The sequence below is a fragment of the Equus przewalskii genome, chromosome 3 (assembly GCF_037783145.1).
Source record: "Equus przewalskii isolate Varuska chromosome 3, EquPr2, whole genome shotgun sequence".
Classification (NCBI taxonomy): domain Eukaryota; kingdom Metazoa; phylum Chordata; class Mammalia; order Perissodactyla; family Equidae; genus Equus; species Equus przewalskii.
Genome location: NC_091833.1, coordinates 107,729,077 through 107,750,921, shown reverse-complemented (window position 1 = coordinate 107,750,921; position 21,845 = coordinate 107,729,077). Strand labels below are relative to the sequence as shown.

Below are 21,845 nucleotides of genomic sequence, written 5' to 3'. Positions count from 1 at the left end.
TATTATCTCTAAATACAGTGTTACAGAAGAAAAAGCAAGTTGTATATTCACAGTATAAAACTATTACATAAAGTTTAGAGGGGCCAGCCCCATGGCCGAGTGGTTAAGTTCGCGTGCTCCACTTCAGCAGCCCAAGCTTTTGCCAGTTCGGATCCTGGGCGCAGATGTGGCACTGCTCATCAAGCCATGCTGAGGCAGCATCCCACATGCCACAACTAGAAGGAACCACAACTAAAAATACACAACTATGTACCAGGGGGCTTTGGGGGAGGAAAAGGAAAAAAATAAAATCTTTAAAGTTTAGAAAACACGCAAAACAATATAATATAGTTTAGGGGTACATATATCTGTAATAAAATCATAAACACATTTTATTAATTTGCCTATCTCCACTGACTGTAATGTAAACTTCATGAGGGCAGGGATTTGTATTTATGACTATATCCCCATCACCTGTAAAAGTGCCTGGCACACAGTAGGTATTCAACATATGTTGAATCAAAGAATGCTGAAAAACAAATTCAGGTCATGGTTATTTCTGTGATGAGAGAGAAGGGAAATGAAATTGAGAAAGAACTACACAGCCCTATAATTTTTTCTGTGATACTTCACTTAAGGTGGATCACAGGTACACTAGTATCCATTATATTATCCTCTATAACTGAATGAATCTGAGATTTCATAATTTTTTTTAAAAAGATTTAGAACAGTATGTATAGCTATTCAAATTAAGTGTGATTTCTAGGATTTCTTAACTATTTTCTCTTTTATAGCCAGAAGAGCTAATCTACCAGCGCACAGACAAAGCGGCTGCAGCTGAGCTACAAGACAGGTCACATGACACCCTAAATCCCCAAGTCATCTGTCACTAGCAGTGCAACACCAAACTACATGACTCTCAGCCCAGATGAATGTGAAATAATTTGGGCAATTAAACTTTAATTCACGTTTATAGATACCAAGTACAGATGAGATGTGATCACTAAATCCCATGGCTCAAAAGGAGGCTTTAGCATCAGCATGGTGTGGTTCTAACAGAAGTGAACTCCAGCAATGATAGGTAGTTCTCCAAAAACTCTATGTTGGGTTAGAGCTCAACATCTGTGATAGGTCTTGTTCAGACACATCATAATCCTCAGCTTAAATACGCCTCTTTTGTCCAATTAGCGGCTTACTGAACTTCAGCTCGTTTATAAACCTTTAGGAGAAGGCTGGTAAGAGCCTATTTTAGTCCCTATAATCCTTATAACTCTGTAAAACAGAATTTATTCTTCCGGTTTCACAAATGTGGAAACTGAGGCTCAGCAAGATCCACACACTTGTAAAGTGTTAGAGGGGGCTTCCGAGCCCAGCCAGATCTTTCTGATTTCAAAGCCTGCGTGCCCTTTACTGTATCAAGCTGTGTGAAGAACAGCATGTCAAATTACACCAGAATAAATGTGACCTTTTTTTAAGGTATTATTACTCGAAAACATCAATTTACTCAATTTCAATTTTCAAATAAAGCCTTGAGATCTCCACCTAGAACAACTGATTCCCCCAAAATTCCCTTTTGTTTCTTCTAATAGTTTCAGGATACTATTAGATTCATGTCATTTATTTCTCCAACATTGAGGAAGTGCAAGGGAATTCATCCAGACTTTCTCACTCAGACCACCTTGAAACCCAAAACAAATGTAAGTGTTATATGCCAAAAGAGAAGCAGATCCTACAGCTATTGAGCAATGCGAAGCTGGCTGGGTCCCTAAATCCGTTTGGTTAAGGATGCACAAGAAGCTTCATTTAGAATGAGCAAGGTGTCAAGTCAAATCCCAACTCCCCTGCCATTGTCAAATCACTTATCCTACCTCAAACTGTCCCCTCATAAATAAAATCAAAATATCCCCTACCTCACAGGGTTACTGTTAGGATTAAATAAAAATGTACAGCACTTAGCACAATACCTGGCAAATAAAGGCTCAAGAGATGGTAGCTATTTTCCCTTATTCTGTGTTTAAGTTTCACATCCTATGGATCCAATCCCTATCATATTAACTATGAAGCAGGATATCAAAAGTTAAGTTGCAATGATGATGGATACTTTAAAGGCAGTTTTAAGGCAATTTAAAAAAACAATCCTCATGAATAGAAGTCACAGGGGAAAGAATCAATGTTCGGTATTAATAGCCCTACAAACATCTGAAGCTTTCAACATAAACCCACCCCTTACGCCTGGGTCTAGTTTATCTGCCTGTCTATACGTTACCAATGAACAAAGTGATAAAACATTTCATGACATTAAAAAAGTCTTTTGCCAAATGTATTGAATTTGACTATCCCTCAGTTATTCAGTGCTTCCTTAAAATTTTGAGTTACATTTCAAGTATTTTATGGCCCTTAGGATATCATATCATTTCTGCTTACTATTGCCCACACCAACCATATGCAATTCTCAAGGGCAAGGATCACTTGTATTAATTTTTGAATCCTCAGAGATTAGCTCATAGTGGGTACTAACTATGCCTAGTGAATGACAAGTCCACCAACAAAAATGTGGTTATGTAAGCACCTGAATCCCCACTGTATACAAACTGTATTTTTGTTTACAAGGGAAAAGTCAAATCAGCAAAAAATGGAGTTTATTTTTTATGAATAGGATTGAAAAAATACTAAAAGAAAAAATCATGGACTGGAGGCCACGCCATCTGACTCGGTGGAATAGGTACTGTACCTCCACACTACGCCACTTCTTGCCTCTGTTAGAAAGAAGTCAAGGAGAAGACGTAGAAGATGACCACAGAGCAGAACTGCTGAAACAGCTGGGAGACTACAGGGTAAGTACAAATGGCTCTAAATTGAGCTTGTGAATTTCGTTTCAAAATGGAAATTGCTCAGTAATGGGTTTTTGGAATCAAAATACCTACGTTCTCCCCGAAGTACACAGATGAAGTAGCATAGACTAAAAATGTGATTAAAAGTTCAAATCTCAGTCATTAAGCTATCGTTAAATAGCAAAATGCCTCTAGAAAATGTAAATATTTTTTATAAGAGGATCCTATGGAAAATACTTTTATGAAATACATTGCAAGTATTAAATGAAAACATCTGGCTAAATCCTTTTACACTCAACTGTGCATAAAGGTGAAAGCAACCACTCTCAGATTTTTTAAAAGGATACAATTTTATACTAATTGCTTTTCATTGCTAAGAAAAATTCTCATTAATATATGACGTATCTTCTCTACTGCCTGTGGGTAGTGCTGTGCATTGACATCCTACAGCTGAATAATAAAACCTAGAAAGCAGTCTCAAACTAAGACAGTAAGCCTTGTTGGCTAAACAGTGTGAAGATTCACTGAATAAAATTTATCCTTTAATTAATCCCGGTTTTCAGCCAGGATGTTTTCAATTCAAGTAACATAAAACTTAGTTCAAACAGGCCTAAGCAATAAAAAGAATTTATTGGCTTACGTAGCTATCAGAGCTGTACTACTTTTCTGCAAATCTTCCCACTCTGCCCTCCTCCAATGGCATCCAGTGGATGTGATGGCATCATCCTCAGGCTGACTTTCTAGCGGGAACAAATGGCTGGAACAGATCCAGGCAGGGCTCACATGTGCACACATATTGTCCAAAGCAGGAGAGCATCCGTGCGCCATTATTCCTAAAGTTTCCTGAGACTCACTTTAATCACACAACCATCCCTGTAGATCAATCACTGTGGCCAGCAGGATAGAATGCATTGATTAGCTTAATCTAGGTCCCTGGAATTACATGGGTTACAAGGCAAACTAGGGACTATCAGGAAGAGCTTGGAAGGAAACATTGGAGGGTGGCTGGGTGACTAGCAGGTGGTTTACACGTGAAGTCAGTATGCTGGCAACTAAAACAAAAAAGACATTTAGCTCCTCTCCATTTTCTGTATTGCTAAAATATAGCTTAATAGAAAAACAGAACTAAATAAATGACTGAGATCCAGAAGGAAAACCTATTAAGAATATTGAGTTGTGTACATTTACGAGAAAAAATATATAGTGACATCTTCAAGCTTCACTAATGACTACAAATCATGGTTCTTTCTTTTCCTTCAGTTCTCTGGATTTCCCCTTCACATGCCCTATTCTGAACTGAAGCCTTTAATTGAAGCTGTGTATAGCACTGGAGTACATAATATTGATGTTCCTAACGTTGAATTTGCTTTAGCTGTATATATCCACCCATATCCCAAAAATGTTCTGTCTGTTTGGATCTATGTTGCCTCCCTTATACGCAATAGGTAGCTCTTTCACTGTATACTTTTTATATCGTGTAAAAACTATAAGTAGGATATGAGAATATTTTTAAGTGATATTCATCACGTCAGAAAGAAAATATTGGCAAATAATGGAATAAAATTATCATTATTTTCAAACCGTGAAAAATAAGTGTTTTTATTAGTAGTCTGCCTTGTCTTTGCTACTCTGACCCTTAATTCAGCTGACACTAGCCACAGTTCCCACTTACACTATGAGCTTCATACCTTGATGCTTGTCTACTTGCTCACCTTCTACTTGGAAGGCCTTTCTTCGTTGCTGGTCCAGCAGAACCGCAATCATACTTTTAAGACCCAATAAAACAACACAACTTTTCTGAGGGAAGGAGAAAGAACTTTGTAATATAAAATTTTTATTTTTAATGTTGAATACCTCATAATACCTTATCCTACAGAAATACTGAACAAGCATGCACATGTACATACATGCATACATATACACACACATACACCCACTGAAGCAATCAAGTATTTTAGAAAAAAAGGAATATATTTAAATATTCATCAAAAGGGAAGTAGTTTAAAAAATTAAGACATTGTTATGGACTGAATGTTTGTGTCCCCTAAAAATTCCTATCTTGAAACCCTAATCCCCTACGTAATGGTATGGAGATGAGGCCTTTGGGAGGTAATTAGGTCTTGAGAGTGGAGCCCTCATCATGGCATTGGTGCCCTTATCCCTTTAAGAAGAGACAAGAGAAAGCCTGCTTCCTCTGTCTAGAACATGCGGGGATACAGTGAGAAGATGGCTGTCTGCAAACCAGAAAGAGAGTCTCACCAGAAACCAGATCTGCCAGCACCTTGACCCTGGACTTCTCAGCCTCCAAAACTGTGAAAACTAAATGTTTGCTGTTTAAACCACATAGTCTATGGTATTCTGTTACAGCAGCCCAAACTGACTAAGACAGACACATTCAAATAATGCTATACTAAGCAATTAAAAAGGACTAAATGTATGGTGCTGACATAGAAAGATGTATACAAAATAGAAATATGTAAACAGGGTTTCTCAACAGCAACACTACTGACATCTTGGGGCAAGTAATTATGTGTTGTGGAGGACTGTCCTGTGCATTGTAGGATGTTTAGCAGCATCACTGGCCTCTACCTACTAAATGCCAATTGCATCCTTCCCCTGTGTCAAGTTGTGACAACCAAAAATGTTTCCAGACACTGTCTAATGTCCTCTACAGGATTAACTGCCTCCAGTTGAGAACCGCTGACGTAGCTGGAATACGATCTCACTTAAAAAAAAAGAGGAAGCAAATTAAGGAGAAACTTCACCTTTTCTTTATTCCCTTATGCCTTCCTCTGTCAAGTTATATTACAATTATGTTTTTACATGCCTCTGATACCTCTGCTGTGAATTCCAAGGAAGGGTTCAAGGACTGAGCCATAACAGTCATTACCAATGTAACAATAGAGAGGTAGGATAGCATAGTGCTTAAGAGTATCAACTCTAGAGAAATCTAGTTCTGCAACTTACTAGCTGAGTAATCCATGGACAAGTTACTTAACCTCTCTGTTACTTAACTTCCCCCATATATAAGATTGGGATGATCACATTACCTATCATCACATTGTTGTAATGATTAAACATCAGTATATGTAAAACACTTAGAAGACTGCCCCACACTGAGCACCTGATGTCTGTCAAGCACGATAAGGCATTTTACATAACTGTTGCCTTTTATTCCGAGAATGAACAGTTTCCATCATTCATGAAATTAATCACAAAACCCAAGATAAATTTAAATCAAGTATAGGGTTTCATTATTTATTAATTATCCCCTTAATAATGAAACAGCAAAAATGTATAAAAATTAAATGCAGATTATGCTATATGGGAGAAAGATACGGGGGGATAGTCGAAAAACAGTGAGTTTCCACATGACAATGTGCTGACGTATTGAAGTCCGTTTGGTTCAAGAGTGCCAAGTTCTAGGTAATGGTTTCTAACATCGACCAGCAAAGGACAAAGCAAAAGGGAGACACCACAATTACCTGGAACCCATGGGGAAATTAGCTGCTCAAATTAATTAACATTTAAGCCAAGTCCTAAAACATCACTTAATCATTTTTTCCATAGGTATTATCAAAATTTTTCCCCAAATAACATTATACTGTTTTCTGATTACATGGGGAATAAACCCAAGTCCTCCTTTGATGACTCTAGGCCATGGTTACAGATGAGTAATTTCACCATGCAGCTCATGTAAATACAGATAGGATGAAGTATGGGGTTGGATGGGAATCACTCCAGAAGAATTCTTGTAGTTTGTTTTCTTAATAGTCCCTGATGTTAACTTCTCAAATAAATGTTATTAAACACTTAGGGAAATAAAAATATAATAACCACAAAACAGTCAACCTTACAAAATAAAACTTCTGACCCTGTAACTGCTAAGGTTAGATTTCCTTTTAAGTTCTCTAAGGGAATCAAGAAATTGTTTTTTACTTTGAGCTTAGGCCAGACTTGTAAAGGAGGAGGCTAGGTACAGTGGTGCCACAAAAGACATGCCTACTTAGGATAAGACATACAAACTCAAAAGCTAAGACTGTCTGCTTATACAGCTGCCCTATCCAATATGCAAGAAACTTGTCGGGTTCCATCTTTTATTCTGCAAATGTTAGCAATGGAATCAAAATGGACCTTTAGAGGAAGCTGAAATTTCAGTCATTAGATATCCTCCCTTTAGAGCTAATCTACCCTTGGAGTGTTTAATTCAAATGTTAGCAAAATTTAAAAGCATGAGTGAATTCTCCTTATTTATATTCCCATCAAATGATTCTTCCCTCTTCTTTAGACAACTCTATCTAAAATAAAGTTTTCTCTTAGCCTGAACTGAAATCTGTCTACCCGTAGGTTATCTCTCCTACTCTCCCTATCCTCCAATAAAACAAACAAAAGAATACCTGGGGCCACAAATCACAAGATTGCAAGAATAATTCCTCTTCCACAGCCTTGCATGTATTTCTAAAAATAACTGGCATGCTGCAACTATTCTCCTGATGACATAAATTATATATGGCATTACATAAAACTGACTCACTATGTGCCTTTCTGAATGGTAGGTCTTCACTCTCTTTTCACACCTCAGTAAAGATAAGCTTAGAAATTCAAATTTTGACTCTTGTAGAATTAATTTCAAAAGACAATTCAGCTCAACAAAATTAGGTATCTGTCTAAAACTGTTTGTCAGGGTCATGATTTCATGGGAGCTCAAAAGACCAAATATTTAGTCCTATTTTACACTAAAGTAAACCTGCATTGAGATTTATAATAAAAGCAAAACACAAAATTACCTGGTAAAGTCCTGAAAGCAGATTTTATTTATACATTTCTTCAAATCATTATGGAATTTTTAAAAATCCCTCCCAAATTTGACAGTTTAGTGAGTGACAGGAACCCGGGGTCTTTGAAGAAAGCAAGTACAAATATATTGGTGCTTTGCTCGCTCACTGAGCTAACACCAAGAAGCCAATTTATTCTATAATCTTAAAGAATTTTAAATGTGAGTATGTTTGAATTGGCCCTCTGAGAACTGTTCAAATAAAGGAAACATTACAGAAAAGAGATTTGTTTCCAAAATGTGCAGTCTTTGAAAATAAAACTTCAGAAATGTATGTTTGAAAAGATTTGCAAAGCTTAGTACAGTGTTTAGATATAAAGAGAACCAATAATCCCCACTGACTTTAAAACTCAAAATAATCTAAAAAATACTTTAAATGGCATGGCATTAAGTAACATTCTTTTCAAAGCATTCAATTTAAAAGAAATCTGATGAAACTGTTCTCACCCTTATGAAAAGACCTAATCTCTTTCTAAAATAAAAATGAGTTGCAAGAGAAACAACACTGTACAATTCACTGGTAAATTAAGATTTCTGAGGCTGTAAGAAATGGGGCCAAAACAAGTCACTCTCTAAAAGGACGGTTAACACAGAACATGTGCTATAAGTAAAGTGCATGAAAGGAAGCCTGCTCAGCTAAATGAAGTGGACAAAGGTCAGAAGTCAAGGTCATTCGCCAGAGCGGCAGCAGGCTCGAAAACCACACTGCAAATTCTGGCATCCGCTGGCAGTATCAGCATGAGGACCTGTATAAAAACAGAAAAGTGTGAAAGAAGGAATTTCTTAGAGATCACATAAAAATAGTCTTGCTTATGAAAGAGCTAAAACATTGATTTTTTTTTTTACTAGCAGTACATTTATAACACAGAAGTAAAATCTCACGAGTGTATAAAAAATTATTCAGACACAAAAATTGCCAGTAGCAGCTTGACTTAACTAATATATCCTTCATGATCCAAAAGCTAAATGAAAGAAGGAAAAGAAATAATTTCTTGGCAACAATCTTACAAAATAAAACTCTTAAGAATAGATGGAGATCACCCACAGAAGCAAGACTGCCACGCTAATTTAACAACAGATTTCTTATACTCTAAACATCCTTCCTAAAAATATAATTAAGTAACAAGAGCCCTACCTGTAACAGATCAGCTAAAGAATCCAGTATTGAGCAATTATAATAAACATTATATTCAAACTTAAAAAAAATAAACTATATAGACATAGACTTAACATGTTCATCATAGTTTTATTTAACATCTGTAGTCAAAATAAATCATACGGTAGGGTTAAGTGAAATTATGTTCCAGAATTAAGTATATAATGAGTGATTAACTAAATAAACATATCTAAGACATAATAAAAATTGTGATTCAATTACAAAGAGTGATAAAACTTTGAGGAATAACTGAAATTTTATCCCAGTCACATTATGCTACCCAGCACTAGATAAAAGATCCATTAGGGAACGTAGCTGAGAATCAGAAAATGTCAAAGAAGAGATATCATGGCACATATTCAAATGTTAAGTACTCTGAATAAATCACAGTTTTCATAAAGGCAGGCAAATGTGGAAAAGGACGTTTTAACCATACGGAAGCCTTTCAGTATGTCCGCACCATGAACAAATAAAGAGCAGTTAATTAGTTCTGTACTCATCAATTAGAACCAAAATACTTGGAATTGTGCTATGTAAGGATCATACAAAAAGTACAGGAAATGTAACTTTATTAAAGACTATGTCAAATGGGTTATAATTGAAAAATTATAGTACTCTCGATTGATATCTAATTTAACTCAGGAACGTATTTTAAATTAGCTATGTTTTGTTTTTTAAAGTAGCAATTCATTGCAAAAGAAGGCAATTATGCTAATACCAACATAACAAAATAACTACTTGCAACTGAACATACAGAACACACTTATTTCCTGGAATTTAACTTTTGCTTGTATTCCCAAAATGGCATATACAAAATACAAAGGGCAAATTTCTTAAGATATACAATCAGTGAAGTATAATGTTTATATATTTCACAATGGAAATGATAATGTATCTTTAAGTAAGAAACTAATGAACTTTACAAGCATATATGGAACTGCAATAGCTTATGATTCATTTCATTTCAAATTGTTATGTTTGCCTTTAAACTGATGTGATGCGTGGCATATAGGGAGCGGGTATGGAAATGGGCAATGGTATGTGAAAGAAAATTGGCCACATATATAACTGCTGATGTCAATGATACATGAAGATTTATAATACTGCTCTATGTTTATACATTTAAAATTTTCCATGATAAAAAGTTGAAAATTATTTTAAATATAAAATTGAATTACAAGCCAATTTTTTATTTATTCAAAATCAGAATCTGTTCTATTTTTACAGTGAAAAGTTGAATGTGTCATATATTTAAAATTCACAAAGTAGCACTTTTGTTAAGATCATTTTCCCTTAAAATAAGACACAAGGTTAATCATTTTAACCAAAGTCAAAATAAAATTTCTTAGTACATATTATCAGATATTTATTAAAAATGCCCTAATTAGGAATCCTATGGTTTGAAACTCTTCTCCTACTGTCAACTTTTGACCAGGTTTTCCCTTTGAATACATTTTCAGCTTTTGCTGTATGCACTACCCAACCCTCCACATCACCCCTTCTTAGCTTGTCTTTCCTCACCCCTTACACACTGGTTACTGCTTTGCCTGCCAATCACCTAGTGCCTTTCTTCAAACACCCAAACCCCTGCCTCACTACCATTGCCCTGTCCCCGCAACAGGGACTGTGATGAAATGCTTGAACTAGCAGTTTTTGCAAAAAAGTATCTAATTATCATTTTCTCAGTATGTAATTCCACTCCAAATTTTTTAAAAGGAAGAATTAAGACAAAAGAGACATGGAGACTTGTGTCTCTGTGTGTGTGTGTGTGTGTGTGCATGTGAGGAAGATTGGTCCTGAGCTAACACCTATTGCCAATCTTCCTCTTTTTGCTTGAGGAAGAGTGGCCCTGGGCTAACATCTGTGCCCATCTTCCTCTATTTTGTATGCGGGTCACCACCACAGCATGGCTTGATGAGTGGTATAGGTCTGCACCCAAGATCCAAACCTGCAAACCTGGGCTGCCGAAGTAGAGTACATCAAACCTTAACCACTACACTGCCTGGCCGGTCCCAAGACATGGAAACTTTTATACCATTTTCCAAACTAAAACTCCCTAAAATACTTCAAAATGTCTATATTCCTATTTTTAAAAAGGACATAAAGGTAAGGAGGAAACTTTATACTTAATTCAACAGTGGCCTAGGAAAAAATCATAAGTAATGGCTGAAAGCAATGAAAGTGAAGTATGCTGCTGGTTAAAGGGAGAAAATAAAAGGGAGCCTCAAAAGAGCCAATGTGATCAAGAAAACTATTCTAGAGATTCTCATTGTTCCAAATGCCACAAAGCTTTTCACCATCCTCCACAAAAGACAGGAGTCCACCATCCTTAGTCTCCACCCTGGTCACTTGGGTCACTCTCTGCTCTCAAAGTCTAAGAGACAGTGATAGGGATAAGAGGAAGAAAAATGTAGGGTGCCCTCTGTAGAAAGTAACCCAATCCTGCTGTCAGCACCTCTTTATTCATCACAAAACAAAGTTCTTGCTCACATGATATAAAATATGCCCCCCTAAGCATGCTGTAGAATATCTGAGTTTCAATAGGATCCTAAGTGTATACTGTAAAGAGAGAGAGTAATATATCAGTGTTTTCAAATCTGAAAGTAGGATCTATCTACAGAAGTCCGTGGGTACTTAAACAATAACTGTAATACTAAACATCTCAAAACTAAAGTCCTATCATAAGGTCGAGGACAGAGCAGATGTCTGATCCTAATAATCTATGAAAGTGATGTCATCATGAAGAGATTTTATTCTGTTGAAAGTGTGGTCAAAGCAAAAGTGAAGAAAACCACTGTTTTTAACTTAGGTCAGTCTCTTATTGTAGAAACAGGGAAGAATAGCAATTTCCAAAGCATGGAAATCATAAGCAGTGTTAACAGTAAAACCCTTCAGCATCACAGAAGGATTGTTCAGAAAAGGGAATAAATGGACAACAGAAAATGTGAGGCAGCATTAGAAAGAAACATGACTAAGTTATGGTGCCAAGTATCTCAAGTAGAAGTTGTGCTTCCATAGACGCTGACAATTCAAAAGGAAGTTCCCTTTAAACATGTGACTTATCAACAAATGTCTATCTCGATACAGGATAGAAAACTCAAATGCTTATAATGTATGAGGGCTAAGTTACATTAAATAATAATAAAGAAAACAGGAAATTAAAACTTGCATAATCATTAAATAAAATCTTTAAATACATGGTAAAGAATAAATTTTGTAAGAAAGCATCTTTTAAATATTAGATAAAAGAGCTATAATATTAGCAATAGTTATTTTCCCAAATTTTTATTATTGAATAATTTCTTTTTCCTGGATTTTAAGCATATTATGCTGTATATCTGCACACTTACCTTCACTTACCTTTAATTCCTCTTTAACTTAAATTAGAAACATAAGAGAGCAAATCATCTGAGACTGTGTCACCTCCAGAGCTATGAGCTAATCTATCTTAATTCATAAATTATACATATATTGAAACACAAATCAGTACAGAATTTTTATTTGCTATCATTGTTCAAATGTTCTTCAGAGCTCTAAAACTATGCAATTCCATGTAACACTTCTTAAATGACAAAGAATTTTTAAATGGTATGGCTAAGAAGCCTTCCTTTATATTTAAATCTTAACTTTATTAATCAAACAACAAATTTAAATGTCATGAAGAATTATTCAGAAGAATCAAAAGTGGCATTTTCTATCAGTGCTTAGTACAGTGTCTTGCTCACAGTAGATACTGTTTGAATACCTGATTACTAACCTATCTTCTCCAAAATATCTGCCAGTGCTTAGGAAATGGATCATTCTGCTTTACTTATCACTTATTATTTAGTTAATAAATATTATTTATCAGCATTGATTTCTTTTAGTTGGTAACCTGGTAGTTAATTATGTAAACTTTCTTTTGACAAAATACATTTTTAGTTAAACGTTACTCTCAAATATTTCAAATAATTTTCACCTAAATATGCCCCCTTTTATTCTAAGACCATGTATAAAACATATTAACTACTTTCAGAAATAATAAAAAGGGGCCCCCTTATCAGTCACAAAATATTTACTGTACAAGTTGAGTTGTAGTGAAAGATACTGGATCAATCGTATCATCTTGAAAAACTGGATACAAGGCAATTTTATTCTAACACTTTCTAGGTTGCCCATATGTCCTTCTAAGGAAAAGATCATATTAGAGCACTGCTAAGAGCAACTGGCTGGAACTCTGGAACACAATTTAATATGACAAGTCACCCTATAAACTTTAAATGATTTCCATTTCCCCCAAATCATGCTTTAAGAAGCTGTAAAAGGAGACTTAATATTGGATTATACAAGCACTGTCAATTTCCTTTCAAATCTTTCAAAGTCAGACATCTTCATTAAAATTCATTTATTGAAAATTTTACCACTCATTTATCAAAAAAAATCTTACGTTCAAAACAAAAGAAATGTAGCAGCTCCTTTGGAACATTTTAATATTTATATATTCAAAACCAGTTAAGATGAAAGAAATTTTGACATCCTAACAAAGTGCAAAAGATTTTAAGTATTTCACTTTATCCCATTATCTAAATTATTTCAAGAAGTTTAAAAATTTACACACAAAAAACAAGTAGGCAGATCATAAAAATTAACTGAAACCCAGTCTCCCCCACACCATAACATCTACACACCCAAAAGGAAATATAATAAATCAGGTTGTGAGATTTATTTCCACAAGCATAACCTTTGCTGACATCAACGTGGACCATTCAAGGCAACATACAAATAAGATGTTTTTCTTATTAAAAAATAGCTTACTGATTACTTTTCATAACACATCCTATAAGCCTTACGAACTACAACACTGAACCTACAATGACATAACTATATATGAAAAAACAAAAAAACAAAATCTCCCTTCTCAAACTCACTGAATCCACAAAAGAAGTGCTTCATTGCAGCAATCATACTTTGCTTTTGTATATTTAGCCAAATGCAACTAAAATGACATTCATTTTCACCATTCTTTGATTACACACTGAAGACAACAGAGAGCAAACAAATGCTCCAACTTAGTGTTGCTATTTCAAGAACAGTGGGGGTCATCTTCCGCACCTCATCTTCTGCACCAACCTGATTCCAGAAGTAAGAGAGTTGTGATCTTCTGTCTATTCATATATATTTTAAGGAAAATCTAGTCTCCCAGAAATAGCAGATTTGCTAACTTCTCTGCCTACTAGTATGTCATTAAAGAGACCATTCCTCTAGTCTTCCTGACTCCTGTCAATTGTTCAGCCTAAGAGAAATTCAGCTGATCTTCCTGACATCTGAAGATGAACTGGGCTCTCAATGACAACAGTATGGTGTAAAAAGACAGACGCATAGCAGAATCTTAACCATATAAATATTCTTCCAATTATAAATACAAAAGGTTGATCTGCTTACTAATAATTGAGGAACAGCTTTTTAGGCTTGTGGGAACTTCAGTCCCTACCAGTGACTATCAAATGCCCAAAAGGACATTGAATGTACTTTGAAAAAGCATGTTCAACAGGCGCTTTGCAGGGTACGGATAAGTTTAAAAAAAAACACATCAAGAGATGTTTATCTGACGATTGTTAAAAGTAGGTTCAGGAATCATCTCAAAAATACTATAGGAATTTTAGTCATGTCTAAAGTATCTCAGCCTCTTCCTCAATATCACACATACCCACCTCCTCAATCTTCCATGAGATTTATTTAGTACCAGACCCAAAATCTCAGGGGAGTCCACATTACCAAAGTCCTCCTTTTTCTACTGCATTTTATAAAGTTGTTCTATAAGAAAACTGAGGTTATCATCCCTAAGAAATTGGTGTATCTAAAACGTCAATACCTCAAAATTGTTAATGAGTGCTACATCACTCTAGAAGAATTTCCCAAAATTTATGATAATTTTAGTATTCCCACAACAACTTGCCATTCCAAATGATTAAACCATTATGTATCTCAAAAATTTGGCAGAACGGATATCTGAAATATCTATCTGCAAAAAAACCCTTTCTTTTACAGAAGGTAATTAATGAAAATATGTGATTTTTAAATGTTATCAAATGTAAAGGACTAAATCTGAAAGTAAAAAAGTTTGCCAATTAGGTATCTGGAAAACTAAATAGAAACCCTAAGAATTACCAGAACTGTTAAAACTTTTTAAATCGATTCCTTAAAACTATCTCATTGTCGAAAGGCATTACCGTTAATGTTGTCACAGTAGTAAAAGTATTCATCATTTAGAGAAGGACATGCTGAAACCAAATCCTGCAGACCTGCGCCAGTTACAGTAAGACAACCAGAGAGATTAAGGTGCTCCAAATAAGGCAGCCCTCCTCCCAGAGTCAAAACCCTGTAAGAGAAGCAATTCAACAATTAGAATATATTAATTTATGAAAATTTATGCATTCCTATGGCCCACTGGACCATTATTAATAGACTTTTTAATTCAGTAATGAGAAAATTTAAGAATTTCTATAAAACATGATAACAAACCTCATCCTTAGGCAGAAATACATTTAACCGAGAAAAACTTCCTACCTTTTTCCTAAAGACATTCAATAAACAAGTCTATGAAATTTTTCTTTATAAGAACATTACAGTAACTCAGTTCTTAGAGGAATGAAATACTGAATCCTGGAATTGTAATCTTCATTCTCCTACTAGATAGGAGATAATAAAAATTAAAATTTTTATTATTAAAATAATTAAAAATTATCAAGAAAATTACTGACCAGTTTGGCAGTTCCTCAGAGAGTTAGAGAGTTAGCATATGACCCAACAATTCCTCTCCTAGGAGTATACCCAAGAGACTTGAAAACATTTGTTCACACAAAAACTTACAAATGAATGTCCATAGCAGCATTATCCATAATAGCCAAAAAGTGAAAACAACCCAAATGTCCATTAATTAATGAATGGATAAACAAACATCATGTAGCCATAAAGCACTCATATAGGCTACTTCATGGAAGAACCTTGAAAACATTACGCTAAGTGAAAAACCCAGACACAAAAGGCCACATATTGTATGATTCCATCTATATGAAATGTCCATGATAGGCAGAATAGGCACAGAGACAGAAAGTAGATTAGTGGCTGCCAAGGGAAAAGGAGAATAAGGAGTGACTGCTAGTAAGTACAGGGTTTCTTTTTGGTATGACGAAAACGTTTCTGAATTAGATAGTGGTGACAGTTGCCAAGCTTGTACATATACTAAAACCACTGATTTGTACACTTTAAAAAGAAGAATTTAAAGGTATGTGAATTACATTTCAATAAAAATGGAAACCTAATGGCATACTCTATAAGAATGAAAACAACATTTATATAAATAGGATAAAATGAGAAGTCAGCTAAAATGACAATGGCAGAGTTGAAAAATATCAAGAACAAAATTGAGAATGTCAATTTTCTGTACAATGATGTTTAAAGCACTATTACAAGAGCAAAAATAGAGAAAACTGAAAGTCTGTCTTGAAAGGGATATCAAGAAATTAACAATCCAATAAATTTACTAAAAACAACATGATTGAGGCTTGGCCCAGTGGCGCAGTGGTTAAATTCACATGTTCCACTTCAGCAGCCCAGGGTTCACCAGTTCAGATCCTGGGTGCAGACCTATGCACTTGTCAACCCATGCTGTAGTAGGCGTCCCACATATAAAGTAGAGGAAGATGGGCATGGAGGTTAGCTCAGGGCCAGTATTCCTCAGCAAAAAAGAGGAGGATTGGGCAGCAGATGTTAGCTCAAGGCTAATCTTCCTCAAAAAAAAATTAACTAATTAATTTTAAAAAAAATAACGATTATACAGGTACATGGAAATTAGGAAATAAAGTTAAGCGAAAGTATATAAACTATTAATTGAGGTTAGAAAAAACTATGGAACTATTTATATATTCAGTGAGAGATACTGAATGGCAAAGATTAGGAAGGTACATTTTAAAGTTCTATAACTGCATGTTTAAAAGAGGAAACTGATCTATTAAAAACAGCTTATCAAGACCCCAAACCCCATGAGAGATTTAAATGCATACTTCCCCTTACATTTGCACTGAAAAGAACTGATTTTTTTTTTTTAATCATACATTTCCCTGCTCCATCCTTACAGACTTTAAATTAATGGCAGTGGCAGTTTGGAACCTCAATGGCATGACTGGGCCACAAGAGTTAAACAATGCAGTCTTGAAAGGAACACAATACAGAGTTTAAAGTTTACTCATTCTCTTTTTCCTATAAATAGTTCATAATAAAAAATAAAACAGCTTTTAAAAAGTGATCTAGCAGATGTCAGAAAGTATCTCAATGCAGAGACTGCTTCATATTCTAAAACTTAAAAATTTTCAGCACATTGTAGACAGATTGCATGGAATATAAACCTTATATCACAAGTATAGTTGGGTAAACCATTTGTGTAGTCACTGGCCTCACTGAGCTTAGTGGGCAAGCAAACAAGTGAAAAGTAAATAAGTAATTATAATACCATATGATGAATGCTCTCCTGGGAACATACAGAGGCCTTGTAGGGGTCTGAAAAGGTTTCCCATAAGAAGTGACACAAACTGTGATAGAAACAAACAGAAGTTAGCCAATAAATGTATGTTACAGACAGAGAGAGCAAATACAAATGTCTAAAGACAAGAGAAATACGGTATCTTGGAGGAAGAGAAAATAGCTGAGTACAGTTAGAGAAAGGGTGGCTGTGTGTGTGTGTGTGTGTGTGTGTGTGTGTGTGTGTGTGTGTTACGTTTATCTGTTTGTTGTCTTTTTTGATAGAGGCAAGGATATGACGAAGTAAAAAGTAAGAGATTTAAGGAAGGTAACAAGATATAAACTACAGAGGTAAGCAAGGGCCAAGAATTTGGACTTTAACCAAAGGACAGCAGGACTCACTGAAAGGTTTAGATAGAAAAATAACAAGAGGTAATAAGAAGTCTTTTCTAGAAAGATCATTCTAGTCTACTTTCATCACCAATGCCCAAGTATATCAGGCACAGGCCTAAAAGTAAAATCCAAGATGAATAAAATACAGGTTCTGCTCTCAACTAGGGAAAAAAACTTTAAACAACGTATTGACAATGCATGCAATAACAAAAATATATATTATAAAAATGTATACAAGTTATGGACATAGTACAGACCAGGGAGTGATTCAACAGCAGCAATCTTTAAAGGAATAGAACAAAATCCAGAGTTCAACAATGTATAACTGACATTATCTGTAACCCAATCAAAAGCTACTAGACATTCAGGGGCCGGTCCAGTGGTGTAGGGGTTAAGTTCTCACGTTCCACTTTGGCAGCCTGGGATTTGCCAGTTCCGATCCCTGGCACGGATCTACACACCGCTTATCAAGCCATGCTGTAGCAGGCATCCCACATACAAAACAGAGGAAGATGGGCATGAATGTCAGTTCAGGGCCAATTTTCCTCAGCAAAAACAGGAGGATAGGTGGCAGATGTTAGCTCAGGGCCAATCTTCCTCAAAAAACAAAAAGCTACTAGACATTCAAAAAATCAGGAAAAAAAATAAAATCAGTAGAAACAAACCAATACATGATAAAGATGATAGAATTAGTAGACAATGAATTTAAAACTGCTTTTATGTTTTAAATATGCTCAAGGATTTAAAAGAAAATATGAAGATAAGAGAAACAAAAAAACATAAATTTTAATATTTTTTCTATGTCTTTATACACTTATGTATATTATTATATATTTATAAATGTGTGTGTGTGTGTGTGTGTGTGTGTGTATATATGGGGGAAGCACAAGCACCCCAGATGGAACGTCTAGAGTTGAAAACTGCAATATCTGAAATAAAAAAACACACTGAAAGAGATTAGCAGTGATGAGACATTGTAGAAATGTTAGTGAACTTGAAGACACAATTAGCCAAAATGAAGCATCAAGAGAAAACTGAATAAAAACAATAAGAAAAAAAAGCCTTGGTGTTATGGGTTAGATTGTGTCCCCTCCACCAAAAAGACATATTGAAGTCCTAACGCCTAGTATCTACAAATGTGACTCTAGATAGAAAGAGTCTTTGCAGATTTAATCATGTTAAGATCAGGTCATTAGCATGGGTGGTGTCCTTATAAGAAGAGGGAAATCTGGATACACACAAAAACACAGAGAATGCCATGTGAAGATACATAGACACAAAAGAAATATGAACATGCAATGATGGAGGCTGAGATTAGAGTTATGTAATCTAGGTAACAACTAAGAAAATAACCTGAGAAAATACAAAGAATGGAGAAAAATGAGGAATCAAATGATACACTACAAAAAGAAAAGAATGAAAAGAAGAGAAAGTGATAGAGAAAACAAGGAACAAAAATGTAAGATTTAAGGGAAAAAAAAGCTAAACACCGTAAGTAAATCCTTCCTTATCAGTAATTACTTTAAATGTAAATTAAATCAAATGATCATCTCAAGAGATGCAGAGAAAGCATTCTACAAGATTCAGCACCCATTTATGATAATAACTCTGAATAAAATGGGAATAGAAGGGAAGTAGCTCAACATGATAAAGATCTCATAGGAGAAGACCACAGCTAACATCATATCCAATGGTGAAAAACTGAAACCTATCCCGCTAAGAGGAACAAGGCAAGGACATCAGCTTTCACGACTTTTGTTCAACATAGTATTGGAAACTCTGGCCAGAGCAACTAGGCAAGAAAAAGAAGTAAAAGGGATCCAAACTTGAAAGGAAGAAGTATCACCATTTGTGGATGACATGATTCTACATATAGAAAACCCTAAAGAATCCACAAAAAAACTATTAGAAATAATCAACGAATACAGGTAAGCTGCAGGTTATAAAACAAACCTACAAAAATCAGTCATGCTTCTGTACATTAACAATGAAACAGCAGAGAGAGAGATTAAGAATACAATCCCATTTACAACTGCAACAAAAACAATAAAACATCTAGGAATAAATTTAACCAAGGAGGTGAAAGACTTGTACACTAAAAACTATAAAAGATTATTGAAATAAATCAGAGAAGACACAAAGAAATGGAAAGATAGTCCATGCTCATGGATTGGAAGAACTGACATAGTTAAAATATCCATACTACCTAAAGCAATCTACATATTTAACGCAATCTCTATCAGAGTCCTAATGACATTTTTCATGGAAATAGAACAAAGAATCCTAAAATTTATATGGAACAACAAAAGACCCCAAATAGCCAAAGCAATCCTGGGGAAAACACAACAAAGCTGAAGGCATCAATCACATGCTCTGATTTCAAAGTATTCTACAAAACTAGTAATCAAAACAGCATGGTACTAGCAGAAAAAGACACACAGATCAATGGAACAGAACTGAGAGCCTAGAAATAAACCCACATATTTAACAGCTAATTTTCAACAAAGAAGCTAAGAACATACAATGGAGAAAGGAAAGTCTCTTGAATAAATAGTGTTAGAAAAAACAAACAGACACATGCAAAAGAATGAAGTATATCACAATCTTACACCATACACAAAAATTAACTCAAAGTGGATTAAACACTTGAATGTGACACTTCAAACCATAAAACTCCTAAAAGAAAACACAGGCAGTACTCTCTTTGACATCAGTCTTAGTAATTATCTTTTTTAATATGCCTCCTCAAGCAAGGGAAACAAAAGAAAAAATAAACAAATGGGATTATATCAAGCTAAAAAGCTTCTGCATAGCAAAAGAAACCATCAACAAAACAAAAAGAGAATTGGGAAAAGATATTTGTAAATCATGTATCCAATAAGGGGCTGACATCCAAAATATATAAAGAACTCATACAACTCATCAACAGAAAAAAAACAATTAAAAAATGGGCAGAGGATCTGAATAGACATTTTTTCAAAGAAGATATACAGATGGCCAATAGGGACATGAAAAGATGTTCAGCATCACTAATTATTAGGGAAATGCACATCAAAACCACCATGAGAGACAACCTCATGCCTGTCAGAATGGCTATTATTAAAAAGACAAAAGATTACTAAATTTTATTAAAATTACTACTATTATTAAAAAGACAAAAAATAAGTGTTGGAGAGGATGTGGAGAAAAGGAAACCCTCATACACTGCTGGAGGGAATGTAAACAGGTGCAGCTACCACGGAAAACAGTATGGAAATTCCTCAAAAAGTTAAAAACAGAACTATCATATGATCCAGCTATTCCACTTCTGGGTATTTATCCAAAGAACATGAAAACACTAATTCAAAAAGATATATGCACCCCTATGTTCACTGAAGCATTATTCACAACAGCCAACACTTGGAAACAACCTAAGCACCCATCAATGGATGAATGGATAAAGACATGGTACACACACACACACACACACACACACACACACACACACACAAAACGGAATACTACTCAGCCATAAAAAAGATGAAATTTTGTCATTTGCAACACCATGGGTGGACCTTGAGGGTACTATGCTAAGCAAAATATTTCAGATGGAGAAAGCCAAATACCATAAGATTTCACTCATGTGGGAAATAAAACAACAAAAAACAAGCACATAGATACAGAGACTAGACTGGTGGCTACTGGGGTAACGAGGATGGTGGGAGGGTGAAAGGGGTAAAGGGGCTCATTTGTACAGTAATGGACGGCAACTAGACTTTTTGGCAGTAGTCTATACAGAAGCTGAAATATAACAATGTACACATGAAATTTTATATAATGTTATAAACCAATGTTACCTCAATAAAAAAATTTTTTTAAGGTAAATCGACTAAATTATTCTATTAAAAGGCAGAGATTAGCATACTAGATTTAAAAAATGGCTCATCTATACACCATCTATAAAAGACCTCACTTTAGATGCAAAGACATAAAGAGGTTAAAAGTAAAAGGATGAGAAAAGATACTCCATGCAAAAAGTAAACAAAAGAGAGCCAGAGTGACTACACTATTGTCAAACAAAAGAGACTTCAAATCAAAAAAAGGTTACAAGAGACAAAGGATAATATATATTGTAAAAGGTTCACTCCACCAAGAAGACAAAACAATTATAAACATA

General features: G+C 34.9%; 2 protein-coding genes across 34 annotated transcripts in view; one reads left to right on the top strand and one right to left on the bottom strand.

The window, feature by feature from the left end:
* CC2D2A (coiled-coil and C2 domain containing 2A) overlaps window positions 1-4,390 on the top strand; it is a 116,039-nt gene extending 111,649 nt beyond the window's left edge. For all 32 annotated transcript variants that reach the window (XM_070613201.1, XM_070613193.1, XM_070613203.1 and 29 more), the window contains 3 exons: window positions 774-832; window positions 2,636-2,813; window positions 4,071-4,390. In XM_070613201.1, the coding sequence (XP_070469302.1) occupies window positions 774-832; window positions 2,636-2,813; window positions 4,071-4,259 (426 nt within the window). In that variant the 3' untranslated portion in view covers window positions 4,260-4,390. The remainder of the gene's footprint in view (window positions 1-773; window positions 833-2,635; window positions 2,814-4,070) is intronic.
* Window positions 4,391-7,601: 3,211 nt separating this feature from the next.
* The window catches only part of FBXL5 (F-box and leucine rich repeat protein 5), a 43,596-nt gene continuing 29,352 nt past the window's right edge, over window positions 7,602-21,845 (bottom strand). For both annotated transcript variants that reach the window (XM_070613216.1, XM_070613217.1), the window contains 2 exons: window positions 15,010-15,158; window positions 7,602-8,390 (listed from right to left, as the gene is read on the bottom strand). In XM_070613216.1, coding sequence (XP_070469317.1) covers window positions 8,314-8,390; window positions 15,010-15,158 — 226 coding nt within the window. In that variant the 3' untranslated portion in view covers window positions 7,602-8,313. The remainder of the gene's footprint in view (window positions 8,391-15,009; window positions 15,159-21,845) is intronic.